At 41.6% G+C, this 20,044-nt stretch overlaps 1 protein-coding gene across 2 annotated transcripts; it reads right to left on the minus strand.

The window, feature by feature from the left end:
- Nucleotides 1–2,671: 2,671 nt before the first annotated feature.
- LOC121705264 (troponin T, slow skeletal muscle-like) lies at nucleotides 2,672–19,079 on the minus strand. 2 transcript variants are annotated; one of them, XM_042086143.1, is made up of 15 exons: nucleotides 19,000–19,079; nucleotides 16,790–16,823; nucleotides 16,662–16,675; nucleotides 16,168–16,224; nucleotides 16,002–16,031; nucleotides 14,689–14,709; nucleotides 13,925–13,946; nucleotides 13,557–13,617; nucleotides 13,196–13,312; nucleotides 9,802–9,879; nucleotides 8,673–8,786; nucleotides 8,029–8,138; nucleotides 4,013–4,103; nucleotides 3,044–3,084; nucleotides 2,672–2,858 (listed from the first exon to the last, which is right to left on the minus strand). In XM_042086143.1, exons 2-15 carry the CDS (start codon nucleotides 16,813–16,815, stop codon nucleotides 2,810–2,812), a joined length of 831 nt encoding a protein of 276 aa, XP_041942077.1. In that variant the 5' UTR covers nucleotides 16,816–16,823; nucleotides 19,000–19,079; the 3' UTR covers nucleotides 2,672–2,809. The 2 variants fall into 2 exon arrangements, with proteins under 2 accessions (XP_041942077.1, XP_041942078.1); XM_042086144.1 differs by lacking the exon at nucleotides 14,689–14,709.
- Between the last annotated feature and the right edge of the window lie 965 nt (nucleotides 19,080–20,044).

The following is a 20,044-nucleotide window of genomic DNA, read 5'->3' on the forward strand; positions in this document are numbered from 1 at the left end:
TGTACGCAAACTGGCAGTGAAAGTGGTTTCTCTTATCAACAAAAGGGGAAACAGTTAAAGTAAAACTTGTTTAATTGAACGAAAAATGTGTTTATGATGTATGATTTCTGTTTAAAATATCAGTGTATTTGCACTGAAGTGTCTATTATATTTTAGTTTTATATTGTGTTTTCAATGCACATTATAAATAAATGGGAAAAGTGTTAAGAATTGTATTGGCTTTTTTGTTTTTCAGCATTTAGCATTCAAGTATTTGAACAAGGTAAGACTGGTGAAATGTATGCACCTTACTGCTGTGGTGTAGTCTAGTTAGCTGTAGTGGGTATACTGTGATCAACCCCAAATATTAATACCTATCCTTGTCTGTTTTAAGTGGGTATACTGAAATGGTGATGCTTTTTAAGTGGGTATACCAGAGACTTTCTAATGAGGAGACACAGCACTCAAAAAATCCTCCATAGAAATGCATGGGGCTAGTTTGTAACGCCATGGGCGTTGTCTACACATATCCCATCCCTTCCTCGGCAAAACGTCAACATGTGAATACACTGAGCCAATCATGTGGTGTGATGTGAATACATTGAGCCAATCATATGGTGTGTTGTGAAGACATCATGCCAATCATGTGTTGTGAACTCGCCGCTGGAACAAGATTGGTGTCGTGAAGCCTTGCGCACGCACATTTCTGCCGAATAGGATGCCCGATGAGTGCCCAAAAAGCGTTGCAATATGGCCGTCGAGTGGAGGGACTTGCCTAAAAGGACTTTACGTATACTGCGTATAGTCCTGCATATCACGTAGACTACGTGCCTCTGCCTTACTGAACAAGGGATTTTCTGTGTATGGATGTTGACTGGTTCTTGGCCCCTCAGTGTATGATGTGGCCCCTTTATGGCCCCTGTCTCAGAAAAATCCTAGAACCGCCACTGCTTGGCAGATTAGAACTCAATGGTGCCCTGGAGAGTAATAGACGAAGCACTAGCAGCACCCCACAGATTGCAGGATCTTTTATTCATTAAACAGAAACATCGGAACATAAATGCAAGAATTGAAAGCAATATCATATTCCCTTTTAGTTTGGTGTAAAGTAGAGAAACTTCTTGGTGATGTGCCACAATATCATAACCCACTTATTGTAACTGCAGGAAAACCCTTTATATTTATTCCCTGGGTGTCAAGGGGAATTAACACTTAATACTGGTGTTTAGACGACAACAAGAACGATGCAACCGGTGATGTTTTTCTGCGTCTGACCCTGTCATTTAGACGCAAACGGAGGTTTTATCTTTTCTATTTATTTTTTAAAAAACTCCGGGCTGATGGTTTTTTTTGGAAAACTCAGTTTGCTTGTTTGCATCTAAACAGGTACAAACTGAGATTTATGTTAGGGGTGGGCATATCGATCCAAATATCGATAGTATCGATACCAACATTGGTATTGGTATCGGATCGATACCAGCGTGATGGGATCGATACTTTAATTTTAGTTCACTTTCAATATCTCTTAATTTGTTCAAAATGTTCCTGTTTCACCAAGGGCTAGCCTACAGTCATGCAAACACCATTCCTTTCACATTTTGCATGCCAGCTTTGCAATGTTATGTTGCTGAAATGTTTGTAAACTATTAACAGTGTAAATCATAAAATCATTAGTCATAGAAATTTATTCAAATTTAGTATATTGATGTTTTATTCATGTCATAAATCATGACACACTGTTCTCCCCTATATAAAAGTATATAAACTGCTTTTAGTCACAAATATCAGTATTGGTATCGGTATCGGCAATACTGGCCCTATATTTAATTGGTATCGGATCGAAACCAGATTTTACAGTATCGCACACCACTAATTTATGTGACAAGGCGGAGATTTTTTGTCAGTTCAAAAGAGAAAGAGGAAGTGATTCGTTGCTGTTGTTGCTATTTTCGGGATTCTGATTGGCTAACATGGGCTTGAGCTTCTCGTTACACTGCTGCGTACAGGTTTGCCATGCTCTTGAAGGCATATACCCGAGTTAGTTTTCAGAAAAGTTTTCCTTTACACCGACAGGTGTGCACGATATTATTTTTGAAAACGGAGAGGGTGAGATGTCCGTTTATGAAAATAGCCGTTCATGTGTAATCGTAGCATTAGGGAATATATATATATATATACTGACAATGGCCTTCTATCACTCCTTTCAGCACTTTGAACTTCAAAGTAATATACAGGAGAAGCTTTTTTGTGCCTTTACAGCAGCAAAAAAACAATTATAGAATATTGGTTTAATACACAGATAAATGTACTGAATCACTGGTTGTTGAATGCGCAATATATGGCTAATTTGGAATACTCAACAGCCAGATTTAACCGGGCAAAGCCCCAAACTGTGTCGGCCTGGGGATACGTAGTGGTAGAATTGAATGAGCTCCTTAGAGACCAATAATGCATGTGTCTGTAAAATGTTGTTTATTTGTTTTCATTTTTTATTTTTATGGGCTCATTTTCTCTTTTGTCTTTTATTTTACTTGTAGTGGTGTACAACTGGTTTCCTTGGTTTTGACTTTTGCTTTCACTGTGGTGACGGGTCAGTGTTTGTGTGTTAGTGTAGTTTTGTTTATGTTCTGAAAAAAAGTTAATCACAAAAAAAAAAAAAGCCAAGTGAGGTCAATCTACTTACACACAGATATTAGATAGCTTATGATTTATTTAATCATTTCAACACAGTTTTGATAACACAGAGAGAGAAGGGAAAGGGAAAAGCCCGAAATATACAGCCCTTTCCATGTTAACCCGGACCTCCACTTTTTCCACTGGCAGACAGGCCTCATTTCCAGCGCCCGCCAACTTTGCCTTTATTGCCATGACCCTTTTTACTATGAGAGGAGGGAAGGAGAGAAGGAGAGAAGGTTTAAGATATCAATGATGAAAAGTATGTGGCAGGTGAAATTTATATATTTGCATATATAACTATGCAATAGTTATGGTATTGCATAGTTATATGTTATATTACTATGGTATTAAATTTATATATTTGCAAAATGAGGAGGCTTAAACTTACAACTTCTGAGCATGAGAAATTCTGTTGAGGAGGACGATAATCTAGAAAAAGGAAGTAATAAGACGAGAAATTACAGGCGTGTGTTGTTGCACATTATTCACCCACCCACCCACTCAGTTGAGAACCATCACCTTTCTGTCATATCACACATTGGAGTCAGTCATTCCTTCATAACATCATGGGTTGATTACTGTAATTTCCTTTACCTAGGTCTCCCTCAATCACTGTTATCACACCTATAGATGGTCCAGAATGCAGTGGCAAGGCTGCTGACTGGTACCAAAAAACAGGAGCCTATTACCCCAGTCCTAGCCTCTCTTCACTGGCTCCAATCCATTTCAGGATCCAATTCAAGACTTGGTTAATGTTTTTTAAAGCACTAAATGGTCTGGCCCCATCCTACATCTCTGACCTCATACAACCCCACTCAGCCCCCAGGTCTCTTAGATCTTGCAACAAAGGCCTTCTACATATCCATTCTCTGCTAAGGCAAAAAGGCGACAGAGCCTTCGCAGTTGCTGCTCCACACATGTGGAATCAGCTGCCACCTGATATAAGAATTGCCCCCTCCGTAACTGCTCAAAATTGACCTGTACACTCTGGCCTTCTCTGCCTTCTAACATCCATCTTGCTATGCTTGCTTTCTGTGTTCTGCTGTTCCATGTTTAATGGGTAGATGTATGTGTACTGTTTATGTAGTTTTTTCTCTTTATATTTTCATTTTATTCCTATTTTATTTTTGTTTTATATTTATTTTATTGGTTTTGATTGCACTCTGTTTATAACTTTGGTCAGTGTAAACTGTGTAAAATTGTGCTTTAGAAATTAATTTTACTTTACTTACTTACTTTTACTTACACAGACACACACACACACACACACATACATTTTATGACAGGAAGTATGACACAGCGTAATTACATCATACACTCAGCCACACATAACAAAATAACATAACAGAAGCCCCACCTCATATTTCTGCATCTTCATTTGATCCATGTAGTCAAACTTCTCTGACTCCAGCTCGTGGATCCAGTTCCACATCTCTTGTGCACGCTGCCTGCAAAGAAAGAGAATAAGAGTGTAACTGCAGTTCATTAACATGTTTTGTGGTCTACGCATAAGGTTTCATTTATGTAGTGTGTAACTTCAGTACAGTTATTCTATGTTCTGAATAGCTTGGGGCGGAACTAATTTGCATACGATGCCTGTGGCAACACACTGAGAGAGAAAGATCTGCGATGCAGTGTGGTAAGCGCATTTTACAAAGAAATGTAATAATATTACCTTTTAAGTTAAGTTACTGCATTGTATTTGTTAGAAATGTGTTGAAGATATGTGATGCGATCTAAGAAAACCCTTCACATGATACACTCTAAAATACTTGATTTTTCACCCTCTCTGGTGAAATTTCCCCAATTTAAGATTCTGATACCATCCTGGCAACATTCTGGATTATTTTTCTTAAATAGAATACATTTTTAAATATTTTTTTATTCATTGAATAAGCCCTTTTAAAATGTTTAATCATGGATTTTATAGTTCAGGTACACACCCAAAAGGGGTGTTTTGACATATTAAATGACTTGGAAATGTTATTAAATCACATTTTTTGGGGATTATATTTTTGCAAAGTGTACCATACCAATCCACATACATTTCAAAAACATTTCAGTACAAATTTTGAAATTTATGTTCATTTTCATCCTGGGGACTTAAAAATTCCCGTAGTTGCAGAACGGCCCATACATACTTACTGTATGCACTCACACATACATATACTTATGCGCACACACACACATACATACTTAACACACACATACATACATACTTATGCACACACACACACACACCGTAAAACTTCAAATAATAGCCGAGTCCAAAATAGACGCCTGTCTCTTTTAAACGCCTGGCGTGGCTACAGGTTCGGGTCAAAGGCCGGTTTCCAATAGAGGCCTGGTCTGTTTTTTAGTTTCGGGTTGTATTTAATCTTCTAAAACCCGTCAGATCATCTGTTTAAAGCCCAATTCACACCAAAGATTTACAATGACATGAAACCATTGCAGAAAGGAGTTGGGTATGAATTAGATGTTGCACGTTGTTGCAAGCCATCGCAAAGCATTCACCATGTCTAGTCACATTTGCAAGGTTTTAGAATGTTGCATCAAGTTGCTGGTTAATAGAATGTTGCAGAAAAGTTTTGTGTAAAGGGAATTAAAGGCCTGTCTCATATAGACGCCTGTCTCTAATATAGCCGGTGCAGTTTGGCAATTTAGGAAAATAAAAGGCCGGGCTATTATTTGGAGTTTTACGGTACATACTTATGCACACACACACATACATATTTATGCGCACACACACATACATACTTAACACACACATACATAGGGGAGAACGGGGTAAGTTGATGATAGGGGTAAGATGAGCCACCCCTTTTTTCTTGGAAACCGTAAACAAATAAAACACATGCTAACTCAAATAACGTTTTCATTTAAGACCTCAAGAGACTCATTTAAAGTGTAATTCCGGAGTAATTTGGAGTACCAAGTTTGACCGGCTTTAGTGCTTCCAGCCAAAAGCTAACAGTGCAAGTGCTAACGGCAGGGAGCCAAACGTATCCAAACGGCCATTTTTTAACCACTAATAATGCTCAAAATAGCACCACTTCTGCAGTAGCATGAATAGGGCCCCTACACATAAAACAAAAGCATCAAGAACTTTACTGCTTCGGGAGTTTACTGCTACTCTAGAGATCCTAATGGAACAAGAGCAATATTTAAGAGAACTTCAAAAACTTGAAGCTGAAAAAAGAAGTGGCTTGCTGAGCAAGAAGACTGCCTGTATCATTATAAGGATATGCAGTTCTGATATTCTTTTTTCCCTTAATGTTAGTTGTTTTCTCCAGTCTTCTCTTGCAGTGATTTTCAACCGCTGTTCCATGGCACTCCAGTGTGCTGTGAGAGATCATCAGGTGTGCCGTGGAAAAATTGTCCAATTTCACTTAATCGGTCCAAAAACATTCATTATTTAGTTGCAAATAGTAGCCTATGCCATTGTTGCACGTGTGTGCCTGCAATGTAGTGACTTGTTAAGTAAATTGATACTCTTTCATGTCTAGGGTTACACCTTTGCTAAAGAAAAGTACATTTAATCCAACTGATGTGAAGAACTACAGACCTGTCTCCCTTCTTCCTTTCTTGTCAAAGGTTTTGGAGAAAGTGGTCTTCAAGCAAGGATGTGACTTTCTTTATCAGAATAATCTACTAGACCCTATGCAGTCTGGTTTCAAGAGTCATTCTACGGAAACTGCTCTTCTGTCTGTGACTGAAGCATTGAGAGTAGCTAAGTCCTCTGCTCAGTCATCAGTATTAATTCTACTAGATTTATATGCTGCTTTTGATACTGTTTACTATGACATTCTCCTTTCTATACTATCTGAACTGGGAATTTCTGGTAAAGCTCTTGACTGGTTTGACTCTTACCTTAAAGGGCGTTCTTTCAACGTGTCTTGGCAAGGACAGGTATCAAAGTCTCATGACCTCACCACAGGTGTGTCTCAGGGATCAGTATTAGGGCCCTTGCTTTTCTCTATTTACACCAGTTCCTTAGGTGAGACCATTCGCTCCCATGGATTTGACTATCACTGTTATGCCACTGTTATGCAGATGACACTCAACTTTATCTTTCCCACCTGATGACTCTAGCGTTTCCCATCGGATTTCTGCATGGCTTAAGGATATTTCAGCCTGGATGAAAGATCGGCACCTTCAGCTTAATCTCTCAAAAACTGAGCTTTTGGTGTTTCCAGCTAATACAGCTATACCCCAACAGCTTGACTTAACTTCACTGACCCCAACTAGATCGGCACGTAAACTTGGGCATTGTAATTGATGACCGACTTAACTTGTCTGAGCATGTAGCTTCAATTGCAAAATCATGTCGGTTTATCCTTTACAACATTAGGAAGATCAGACCTTATCTGCGCTGTCCGTGTAAATAAACTAGTGCTTGTCCTCCGAGTTCATTCTTGACTATGGTTGTTAGGGACCTCAAACCGGTCTATTGTTTTGTATTTGTATGTTGCTTTGGACAAAAGCGTAAACATAACCATAACCATGCAGTGGGTGGCAGTAGGTAGCGCAATAATGACCTACAGTATGATGGTTAATGAAGCGATGCTGACGAGAAATGGCAGTGAAAAATAGATATTAGAAAGCTAGATACCGCATTGGGCTCCAGAAGGTAGGCTACGTAAATAGTGCTGCCATCATGGTAGGGGCAACAATCACTGGAGGCCAATGGAGAAACAGGTGTCTCTAATTGTCGGGAAGTGTTGCCCATAGACAGTAAGGTGTTTAACCCCAGCAATATGAAGGCCGCGTTCACGTAGCCTATGCCACTTAATAGAACTCGACGGACAATGCGGTATCTAGCTTTCTAATATCTATGTGTCAAAAGATGTAAAACAGCGATGGATAGGCCTATTTGATAAGGCAAAATGCAGACCCTGTACTGAACAGTAAACAGATGGAGAGACTAAATTGTTATTATTTTTGCTGTATTAGGCTACATTGTGTAATTTTGTTACATTTTTGGTTGGTGGTGTGCCGCGGGACTTTTTTAAAGTAAAAAATGTACCGTGGCTCAAAAAAGGTTGAAAAACACTGTGGCTGGTTGGTTTCAGGCCAGTGCCTGACGTGTGGATTTACAAAAATCCCAATATAGTTATCAAAAACACCACTGACTCAAATGAGTGGCTCCCAGAGAGGCACTTGTTAAGCAGGTGGTGGCGAGATGCAGTCAGAAGACCTCTAGGAAACGTAAGGTGAGTAAATGGTGATAAAAAGTAATCTAAAAGGAAAAGGATTGAGGACATCAAATCAGAATGATTGTATTGGCAAAAGACTACTCCCCTTAAAAACACAAATGAGGAAGGACAGGATGTGAGTTAGTCTTCCAGGGTTGGGGAGGTCTATGTAACTTACTTCAGGGCATCCTCCCTCAAGTTGTCAAGAGACAGAGGTTTGCGCCTCTCAGATAGAGTCTTTCTTTTAACTTCTCTTCCTGTCAGCCGTTTTCCTCTCTTCTGTTCTGCCTGGATTATCACCACACACACACACACACACACACACAGAGAGAGAGAGAGACAGTCAACAGAAGAGAAGCAAAATAATATCCACCTTTCATGCAGGTAAGGGAAGTGATAGTAGAGCATGCTGAATGGACACAATGTGAGCCTATAGTTCATAGATCTCCGTTTCTCAAGTGCAAGAGTAGGATGTTTGACACCGCTACCACAGATTTATAATTTCTCCCTTTTATCATTCACTTACTCACATTCACTTCACACACCACTGCATAACATGTGGCACTAGAACTCAATTGCCCAACAAAACATCTGTTGGCATTTACAGATTACAGATAGTGTACATCAAGAACTACAGCGCACTCCAGGCGCCCCTGTCTTTTTTTAGGGCCGATTTCAACCATTTATCTTATTATCTGCCTGGATTATCACCACACACACACACACACAGAGAGAGAGAGAGAGAGACAGTCAACAGAAGAGAAGCAAAATAATATCCACCTTTACATACGATTTTGTCTCTTTGTTTCATGATTATCTTACCTTTGCAAGGAAACCACCAAAATTAGCCCCCATGTTGGACAGCACTTTCTTCTTTTTTGCCTCATCATCTGCTCTCTTCCTGGCCTCCTCATCCTCCTTTCTCTGGCGTTCCTCCTGAGAGATGTTGAGAAAGAGGACAGACAAACAATCACAATTCAATTAGGGTTAGGGGGGTTAGCATGGGCTTATGTGTAAGTTTAACTGCCCATGAAAGACGTGATATTCATCTGTTAGGGGGTAAAACGAGTGGGATAGGCCTACTTCAGTTGAAACATTGAGTAGTCGTTGTTTAATATTAATACTCCTAGGCTATATTGAGTTCAAACCGTGGTTTAACCCTAACAGAGCCATTTCTGTCACTCTGGAAAGAGTGCTCAGCTCAGCTTGTGCAGTCAAGATACAATGTGAACAAAAATAGGTAGGCTATCGCCCTTCTCCAGTTGGCCACCTGTTAGAATAAATCAGAAGAAAGAAAATCACATCTACTGGGGGGAGGGCCATCATGGGGGAGGACCCCCATACCCCCTGCCATTGTGTCCCACCCAGGTTTGGAATGCTCCGACGCCCATGCCTCGACTGCTCCAGCTCCACCGGATTTCTGGAATTCTGTGAAACTCGATGCTTTCTATCTGCAGCTCATCTTATCTGATCACCCACTCTCTCCAGAGGGAGAGAAAGCATTAAAGGAAAAATCTGGGTTTTCTAAGTTTTCACATAGATATCTGTTTCTCGAGAAAAAACGAAAACAATCGGTTTTACCTACCTCGAGTTGCTACAGCCAGCAGCTAGCACAGCCAGGCAACTACAGCGCTACACTGGGGGCATGTCCGTGAGCTTCCATGTACATGCCCACAGAGTTTAGCACTGTAGCTGCTGGCTGTAGCAACTCGAGCTAGGTTAAAACGATTGTTTTCGTACCGACAGTAGGCTACTCGGTGACTTCGACAAACGGAGATCTATGTGAAAACTAAGTGAAATTTCTCCAAATGGAGCAAAGAGTTGAGTGGATAGCAGCATAAGTTCTGCTCTACGGGTCCCAGCCACGACACACATCCCTTAGTTCTGAAAATAACTGAAAGGCACTTCTGTTTGCAATTTGTCACTCCATTTCAGCTCGCCACTCTCTTACCGCAATCCTGGTCTGCCGGTCCCTCTCCTTCTCTGCTCTGACACGTTGCTGTTCAGCCCGCTCAAAGCGCCGCCGCTCCTGTGGAAAAAACACCAGAGGACACCAAGTTCACATGCAGACATCTCTGCAGACCAATTAAAACCACTGACTGCACTTTTGACACATTACTTGACCTGGATCTATTGCATATGTATTTTGAGCAATCCTCAAAAAACTATATCTCATGATTGTATTATGTGTTAAATATGTTAGTTCAAATATGTAGTCTTCCAAAAGATACCAATGTGGGAACCTTAACCTAGGTGACTTCCAACACAGGCAGTCACATGACACAGGCCATCACCTTTGGTTGTTCATGATCACATACAATAACTAATCAGGAAGTGATAAAAGGTTTGGAGGCTGTAGGCGTAGATACAGTAGATTCTTTTGCTGCTGCTGCTGCTGTTTGATTTTTTGCCTGAGTTGGGCTCACCTTTCATGCAGGTAAGGGAAGTGATAGTAGAGCATGCTGAATGGACACAATGTGAGCCTATAGTTCACATAGATCTCCGTTTCTCAAGTGCAAGAGTAGGATGTTTGACACCGCTACCACAGATTTATAATTTCTCCCTTTTATCATTCACTTACTCACATTCACTTCACACACCACTGCATAACATGTGGCACTAGAACTCAATTGCCCAACAAAACATCTGTTGGCATTTACAGATTACAGATTGTGTACATCAAGAACTACAGCGCACTCCAGGCGCCCCTGTCTTTTTTTAGGGCCGATTTCAACCATTTATCTTTAATCAGAGCATAGCTGGAGGTTAACAAGAGTAAAGTACACATTGCTCCCAGCCAGCTGCAGTATGGGAAAGGCAGGGGAGCAGGAGATATTTTCAAAATGAGGGGGACCAAATTGTGAGCTTTTGACCAGCAACCCTTCAGTTCCAGAAGCCCTAGTGGGCCATAGCTGCCCCATTGCATAAGCTATGTTAGTTTTTGATGTAATGTTAGAAATTTGAGGGAATACTTGTAATGGCTTTACAAGTTACCAGAACACATGGTAAAGACCGAATAAATTAACAGGCAGTTACAATGATTTGCAACTTACTTTGCCCTTATAATTAATATTAGTATTAACATTTCAACAACATCTAAATACCTTGAATTATTTAAAATATATTAAAAACAAATATTTAAAATGTCTGCCATATATTGAAACAAACATAATATCTAGGCTACATCACTTCAGGCAAATGCAAACCTATCTCTTTGATTTAGGCTAAATTATGTCCCTATTAAAAAATAGGCTATAGCCCCATGCTGTCATGATATATGACATATGCATATGCATGTGTAGCAGGGTAAGCAGGTCCTGCTCTCTGCTGTCTGTCTCACTGATTACCTTGATTGACAGACCCGCCCAGTCATTAGCCCTTTCACTGATATACATTGGCAGGCAGGTAGCCTACTTCCCGTGGGAGCGCTCCTGCCGTTTCCCCCTTCGGGGACCTGCTCATGGTGTTGAATCTGCCACACATGCAACATGCTATCTGACATACGGGGAGATTTGATGACCATTGCGTTGCACATTGGCTGGGGATGTAGGCTACAATATGTCAACTTTACATTGTTTGCTCTCTGAAAAAAAATATTGTTTTTTTGTTGCTGGTTCATTTTGATTTGCCTTGTTGTGCCCCAAGCTTCAAAGAACTTGTCACGTCTAAGCTGTGACAGGCACAAGTAGCCTAAGATAATTTCCCAGCTTGTTTAGGGCCCTGAACGCTGATAGGATACACTGTATCCGATTCAGTGATACCTTTTGAGGGATTTATGCACCAAGGTAACTCAAATAAATGGATTGTCTTGTAAATGATGTCTGAAATAAATGTTTTAGAACTTAAATGTGGTTTAAGATTTACTCATCTTGTATTGAAAACGAGTTGATAAGTAGTTGGTTATTAACCAATAGCTTATCCTACCAACCTTCGGTCGTCAAATGTCTATGGGAAATAACATGGCGTTTTGAAAGATCGTACCTGTCAAACTCTGTAGGTGACAAAGTAGAAAAAGCTGCTGGGCAGATTGGTCTACACACTTCTGCCATCTAGTTTCCACTGGATTTTTTTTCGGTCCCGTTTAAGAAGTATAGTCTATAGTATACTACTTAAACGGCACCGACAATCAAAAAATCCAGTGGAAACTAGATGGCAGAAGTGTGTAGGCCAATCTGCCCACCAGCCTTTTCTACTTCGCTACCTACAGATGTTTTACCGGTATGATATTTCGAAACGCCATGTTATTTCCCATAGACAATCGACGCCAGGAAGTTGGATGGATACGGAAGTTACGGAGGCGGGACTTATTCTGGAGAGGTCTATTCTTTTCATGGAGAGCATTGCTCTATGCTGTTCTATGCTTTCTGCCTCTTAGTTGCGCACGCATGTTTTCCTGACGTTGCATAGAAATCCATGTAGACCTAGGCTATTATTTAGCGTGTAAGGCTTTTTTCCCTTAAAAATGAGGGGGATGATCACCGGCGTGCCAGGGGAAAGGTATGTGTCTTGGAGCGTGCACCTACACCTCAAGGATCAAAGCAGTCGTGGCGCTGTGGTGCAGCTGGTACAGCGCCCGTAGCCTATCAGGGCACAAGTCTGACCCGAATCATTTCCAATCCCGATCCCACCCCATCTCTCTCTCCCACTCTTTTCCTGTCAGTCTCTCACTGTTCTATTGAAACAAATGCAACAAAGCACAAAATAGTGCTTAGTTTAAAATCTTAAACTGTGTTGATCCTTGGGGCAGTCCTGGCCTACTGGTTAGGGCTTTGAGCTTGTAACCGAAGGATTTCCGGTTTGATCCCCGACCAGTAGGAACGGCTGAAGTGCCCTTGAGCAAGGCACCTAACCCCTCACTGCTCCCCGAGCGCCGCTGTAGCAAGGCAGCTCACTGCTCCAGATTAGTGTGTGCTTTACCTCACTGTGTGTTCACTGTGTGCTCTGTGTGTTCACTAATTCATGGATGGGATAAATGCAGAGACCAAATTCCTTGTATACCCAAATATACTTGGCCTAGAAACCTGATTATACATTTACATTTGACATTTTTAAGGATTAAAGAAGTCTCTTATTTTAGCTAGGCCCGTCACATATGTTTTGACTTACACCCACATGTACATGTAACTGTTAGGGAAGTTGGTGGTTTCGCAATCATCCACATAGAGACAGTGATTCATGTCATTTTTGTTGCCCAGAATTAAATTGTGTTTATGTTCTGGACAACAGAGGTTCAAAACAACTGTCTGTGTCTTGCTTAGTCTAGAGTTAACATAGCCGCTAATGCTAATGGTTATGATAGCTGTAGTAGACTGACAAGTCTAACTAACTGACTAAGGACAACTCACAATCCGCTCCTTAAGTCCAATGAGCTCTTCTTCCTCTTTCTTCCGTTGTTCAAAGTGGACATCAATCAGAGTCTGGAGCTCCAACAGGTCTTTCTCCATTCTTTTTCTATGGATATCCTGGAGGTGGGCACAAAAACAGACCAGTTCAACAAAAACAGGAGTGACAAGGAGAAATTAAGTCAGAGCAAAAAAGACATTTGATTGTTTTATTTGCATCATTTGTGAGTTTCTGAAGCTGAACTTAAAGTGCTATGGTATGCACTCCATATATTCTTTTAGAAGCCAGCTGTTTTTGTTTTTCTTGTTCTCCCCTCATTAAACAACTTCCAAATGCAATTCCAACTTCAAAACCCACACTCACATCAAAGTCCACTCGCTCCCCCTCAGGAATCTTCGGAGGGGCCAGCTGGGGCACCATGGGCCTGTGACAAGGGGAAGTTCATATTGGAAGGGGAAGTGTAAACTAGGAATAAAACTTAGTGAAAGGAGAGAGGTGCCACAGCTCTGAGTTTAGCTGATTTCCTTAATGAGGCGATAACGTTTTCAGCCAGTCTGGCATGCAATCTGAGCAAGGCCAGACTGGCCGAAATGTTATCACCTCAATAAAGAATTCCGATATAAACTGTGAGGAGTGTGAGGCTCCTCTCTCCTTTTACCAAGGGGAAGTTATATGTGCTACACATATGTTACAGACAGCCATAAAACACAAATAGATGAAAGTCAACATACTTGGGTCTTGGCCTCTCTTCCTCTGAAAGGAAATGAAGAGGGAGATAACAATACATGAGGGTGTGAGAGGGAGATTCACTGCACTCTATAATTATTCAGCTTTCAGTGAAGATGGAAACTCCACTGTAGAGCCTTCACTCACTCTATTCTCAGGGAATTGAAGCGAGGAACATTTGGTAACACTTTACTTGAAGGTATCTACATAAGAGTGGCATGACACTGTCATAACTTGTCATGACAAAAACCGAATGACACTAACCCTAACCCTAACTCTAACTTGTTATGACAAAAACTGAATGGCACTTGACAAAAGCGAGCGATGGAAGCGTTATGTCATAAACATTTATGACTTGTTTAAAATATTTATGGCACATTTATGACAGTGTCATGTCACTCTTATGTAGATACCTTCAAGTAAAGTGTAACTGAACATTTTTATTTTCAAGTCTTAAATGGTCTGGTCCACACCTGTATTCTTAATGTTGATGGTGCAGGACAGAAATTCACATCATACACTATGCACAGTTATTCACCATAAATATGATAATTGCAGAATTCAGTAGCCTGTAGAAAATCTTTTGGTCATCACACAAAGACATGCAGTCATTACAAGCATGAGGATTCAGAGATGAGGTATGTGAAGTGTTTCAAAAAGAGTGAGAGACAGAGATGATCAGCGCATTACAGGGTGTCACAAGGGTTAAAGGTGAGAGTACAAAGGTGAAACAGGGGCCAGAGAGAGACTGGAGTCCCATTTGTCTCACCTTCCTCCTGAGTCCCCTGATCTAGCAAGCCCATTAAATAGGAGCATGAGTACAGGAACCATGGCCAAAACAAAGATGGAGAGAACAGAGAACATATTTATGTACAGGAAGAAAGCTCTTTGTGTGGCACAAAGAGCTTATACATCTCACATCATGCAGGCTTCAGCCATTTTCACCACTACTGTGCATTTTCACCACTACTGTGCATTCCAACAGGTTGAAGCAAGGAAAAGTTTTCCCCGGACAAAGGCTGCAATGTAAGTATTCATGGTCATCAGTTCATAACACTTATGTTTGTACACATGAGAATATCTGCAAATATCACATGTATACAGACACTTCACTTTAAACCATGCATGCTGCAACAACTCGCAATGACATCAAATAGTCATGGTTTGGTATTCCTTTTAATGGCAATCATGCATATCAGGAAAAGGTGACGTGACAAACCTGGATAAGTTAACTCCGAGTAAGTGGTAAACAAGAGCCCTATGGCATTAGCCTAGAAATCTAGACGCGCCCCTAGCGGCAGCAAATTACATTACATTTGCTGCCAGGGCTAGTCTAGCAACTCTCCGTTGGCTTGTGAGCTCCAGAAATCAAAACTCAATCAGGCCAATGAAATCGTGTATAGAGTCATTAGGTGGGCTTAACATAATGATTGATGGCAGAGTTAACATAATGATTAAGTTGGCAAACGTTTGAACTAGCCAACTAGCTCCGCTGGTGGGAAAGGCATGGGACTCATAGTGCTGCCGCTGTCCTATTGCGTGCAGAGGGAATTTGAAAGACAACTGATTATCCCGCCCCTCGGACTGAGCAATGTGAACGGTGAGTGCCCAGACCCTACATTTTAATGTGGGTCTGGCTCGTCAGGCTACTATGCCATTGTTTTGTTAGGGGAATGGAGCCATACAGCTCTTCTATTAGGAGGTTTACCACTTACTCTGAGTTAACTTACCCAGGTCACTAAACCACGTTCTTGGAATACCTGGTCTACTGCAAACATGTCTGTGTTACATGTTTACTTTGGTTCAGCTGTATTAGACCACAATGTGATTTCAGGTGTTCACATGATAATATACCCGGAGGCATAATTCTTTGTGTTGCCATCACGTTACCTTACTGCTATTATAACATGTCTAAACAGTTGCTTTACTGCCCAGATTATGTGTAATATTTTGAAAAGGGGTAGGGCTATGTCTCTTAACAATGTTTCCCCTGCACAAAAAAAACCCCTACACTGACATGGATGAGTTCTTTCAGGAACATCAGGTTCTATTCTATCAGAGAACACTGCCCAATACAAGTACCTTGATATTCTGCGTCTTCTTGTTGTTCACCTGGCCGACATAACCATCACAGCAGTTGAGGCAGGAACAGGATGAAATAGCCAGTTTGCAAAGGAATAGATGGCTTTTATAACAGCTGTGAATGAAATGGAGTCATTTCTTAGCTCACTGTTAGGAAAGGTCTCACCTCCATCTTCTTCCTGCTGCTCTGGCTCCTCTTCAGGTTCTGGTTCCTCTGCCTCCTCTGGTGTGTGTGTGTGTGTGTGTGTGTGTGGTTGTGTGTGTGTGTGTGTGTGTGGTTGTGTGTATGTGAGAGAGAGAAAGAGACAGTGAAGAAGAGAAAGAAAAAGAAAAACAACTCCTCAGTCAAATCCCACTTCATGGTTTTACACAGAGAATATTCAATAGACACAAGGGGGGGAGGGGGCATTTGCTTTGCATAAACCATTTGTTTCCCCTCTGAAAGCACCATGATGTCAGTGAGTAATAATAACCAGGTGACAAATCCACTGTGCCCCAAGGGAGACAACACAGTGCAAGCTGTTCACCAATCAGCTTCCTTGTGGCATGATGGGGAGGCCACCAATTACAAATCTCCTGGACCATCTGAAGTGCAAATGGGGGAGAAGAGCCAATACCAAACCCCATGCCCTTATCAGAGACCGAGAAAAGATGACACACCCTCTGCCTGCTCCCTAAGATGGACAAATAAAAAAACAAGGAAGAGAGAAATAAGAGAAGTTTGAGTTAAGTGGGTAATTAACTTCCAACAAGGGATTTGTCAGTGCTTTAGATGATTTGATACTCACTCATATTCCTCTTCTACATCAGACATGGCTGGATCTGGGCAAGAGAGAGAAAAAACAGAGATGACCATCTTGGCACACGTAAACAGACACACGTGGACACACACACACACACACACACACACAAATGAGAGAAATAAAAAAATATCAGTAAACCTTTGAATATATTTGGCATTTGGTTGCCAAGACTATTTAAGACTTTCAGAAGTGGGGAGCTAATGAATGGCCACTTATCTGTGGCAGAGGGAGAAAAGAGGGAAAGAACATGAGGATGACAGGCATGTTTTTGTGGGGGACGACAGTTGGACATAAATTGTCCCCTTTGTTCAGCAGCCACATGCCAGGCTATTGTCCAGCATGATGAAGGGAGTGTGAACAGGTGGGTATGCAGCGACTGGAGAGGCAGAGTGAGATACAGTTTCTGTCACTCTGCTCTGTTTCTCTTCTCTCTGCCACTACCCTCTCCTCCCTTTCACACCTCTCAAGCGCCATTCTTCTTCTTCTTCTGTCTTCCCTCACTCCCTCGCGCTGTTGCATAGAACTGTTACTTGATCCCTCCTTCATTTATCTGTAACTTCATATAATCGTGTCTGTGACGACATGTTCACTTTGACACTTTGAGTGGAACACATTCAGAACATTTGTCAAGTGCAAAGACATTGAGAGAGCGAAAGCCAGAGAACAAGAAATAAAAATGGTGCCTACAAACTGGTTACAAACACCCCACCTCTTTTCACCATCTTGCCCACCCTTCACATTTTCTCACTCCATCCCTGTCATCTAGTACAATTTATAGAGCACACGTGAGATGCAGAGAATTTATCATGCATATAGCTGTCATTACTTCCTAGCGCCCCTCCCTCCCTGTACCCACAACAAAAGGCCCATCCACTGGTCACTCAACTACCCTGTCTGCAGCCCATCCATCACCTGCTGCCACCACGGCCAGCTCTAATGAGATGCCTGGAGTGCGTATGTCATCCTGTGATCATGCATCCTCACAGAGAGAGAGAGACAGAAAGGAGAGCTCTGTGAGCCTGGGATTGAGGTGATTAGATCAAATGGGTGGAGAACCAAAACAAGCTAACTGTTCTCATCAAACATCTGCAGCATTATTCCTGTTAGATAGTCTCAGCAAACAGGCCAAGCAACTAGCAGATTCTCTGATGTCTGTTGTGACACGAAAGTGGTGCAGAATGTGGTGAAAATCAATGTTTCGGGAGTTCAGGACCTCAGTTTGGTGGATACATAATTAGCTTTGCCACATCCTTGATGATCATGAGCCGTTACTGGATAATGGGGTTGCAGGAGACCGTACTGATGGGCACTGATGGACATACCTGTGGCTGCAGGTATGAGGGCCAGGGTATAGGAGTGGGGGTGGGCAGAAGGCGGCGGTTTGGAGATAATGGTGCCCACGTGGGCATAGAGCAAAACGAGGGATTTAAGGAAGGGTAATATTACAGCAAGCTATCATGCGGGGCATTAGACTGTGGAATTCTGGGGAGGTAATTTTAGTCAAGGATGCAGGGGGGAGATTAAGGGGGAGTCACAGAGACTCATTATCGCCGTGAGAGTGAATCGTATTAATAGTTCCGGGTTCAGTTGCTGAGGATCAGTTCAATGGGGATGGACTGGAGGCGTGGTGGATGACGGGGTTGACGGGGGGCTGAAAGATCCAACTTTATCATACAGCAAAGACAATAGCGTTGTCTGTTGATCCCACACACGCACACACACACATGCACACACACACACCCACCAGCACTCCCTCACACCTGTTCTCTACTTTCAGTCCATTTACAACCAGGGTTAGCTGTCCTTATCTTGCATAAGTACAATGAAACAGTCTATGTCTACAGGAACAAAACGCAACATGGCAAACATTTTCTAGTTAACACATTTCAAAAAGAATCACACTCAAAAACTCACTCACACGCTTGAGACAATTTCAAGAATCATAGCTCAGAATAGACCATTTTATTACATTACATCTACACTGATATCATAGCATCTTCAAAAACATGGATGGGATGTATGTTATAAGGTGAAGAGCAAGAGTAAGAGCCTCCCATGGGAAACTAATGGTCCTTTGGGAGGATGTGGTCTACATTAGCAGTGACCACTAAAAAAAAAAGAACAATCACAGCAGTCCATAGAGTCAACCCATCAGTCAAGTTGAATGGGTCCTATGCATAAGGAGTGTCTCTTACCTTGGCTGAGGGGAACTCGAGGATGTAGAGGGAAGTCACGCACACACACACACGGAGGTCTTGCTAGTAATGGCTATTGTTAAAAGACAATGGGGTTTTATACATGATGGGGAGGTGAGCATGTGCGTGTGTGTGGAGGTGGGGGAGAGAGACAGCAGCCGCTGATGGATTAGCAGTGAACTCCAGGACAGAAAGATGACCCCACAGTGGGGATTAGGAGACACAGCCGCTGACCTCACTCCACAATCAGCACAACGTTAAAAAAAGAGGGAGAGTGAATCTGAGGGGTGAGGACAAAGGGGTGCACTGGAAACAAGCGACGGAGGGACCGAAATAGCTCATGGGTTTGTTTTTATCTCCACTTCTGTGAATTTGTGTGTCTGAATAACAATGTTAAAACAAGAATGTGTTGGAATTCAGACTACCAATATATCTGGAGATTGGTAAGTGGGTGTAAGTCACACAATTATTATTTTTTTTAAATATGCCGCCATTGTTGGAGTGTTGGCCAACAATCAAAAGCATAATTGGCAGCATCTAGCAAACTAAACAATCAAAACTGAAGCTAAGGTTTGAGTGAATTCACTGCAGCAGTGTAATACATTCTGGACATTTGTTTTTTTCTTCATTGAACAACATGCCTCAACATACCTTCCCTAAAGTCAACTCCCTCATGCTATTATGCGGTCAGACACATAGGGTGGCTTATGTTTTGGCATGCCAGACTGATGATAACATAACTTTCATAAAACCATTACAGTTATTACACATGTGCGTAGGAAAATGTTTTGATGGTAAGGCTTATGTTTTCACACAAATTTTATTCCCATAAATGTTTAATTTTACTATTATATTATCATCCATACTGGTACAAATAGTATGATCAGCTTTATAGTATGATCTTATTATAACAGCATGACCACAAATGATCATGTCTGTCATCTCTCCGCATAATCCACTGTGGTTGTTTCCCATAAATGTAAATATCTACGATCAAATATTGTACTTGTTGGCGTGTGGCACAGAAGACCCCAGCTGACTCAGG

This window comes from Alosa sapidissima, chromosome 3, assembly GCF_018492685.1.
Source record: "Alosa sapidissima isolate fAloSap1 chromosome 3, fAloSap1.pri, whole genome shotgun sequence".
NCBI classification, from domain to species: Eukaryota; Metazoa; Chordata; class Actinopteri; order Clupeiformes; family Clupeidae; genus Alosa; species Alosa sapidissima.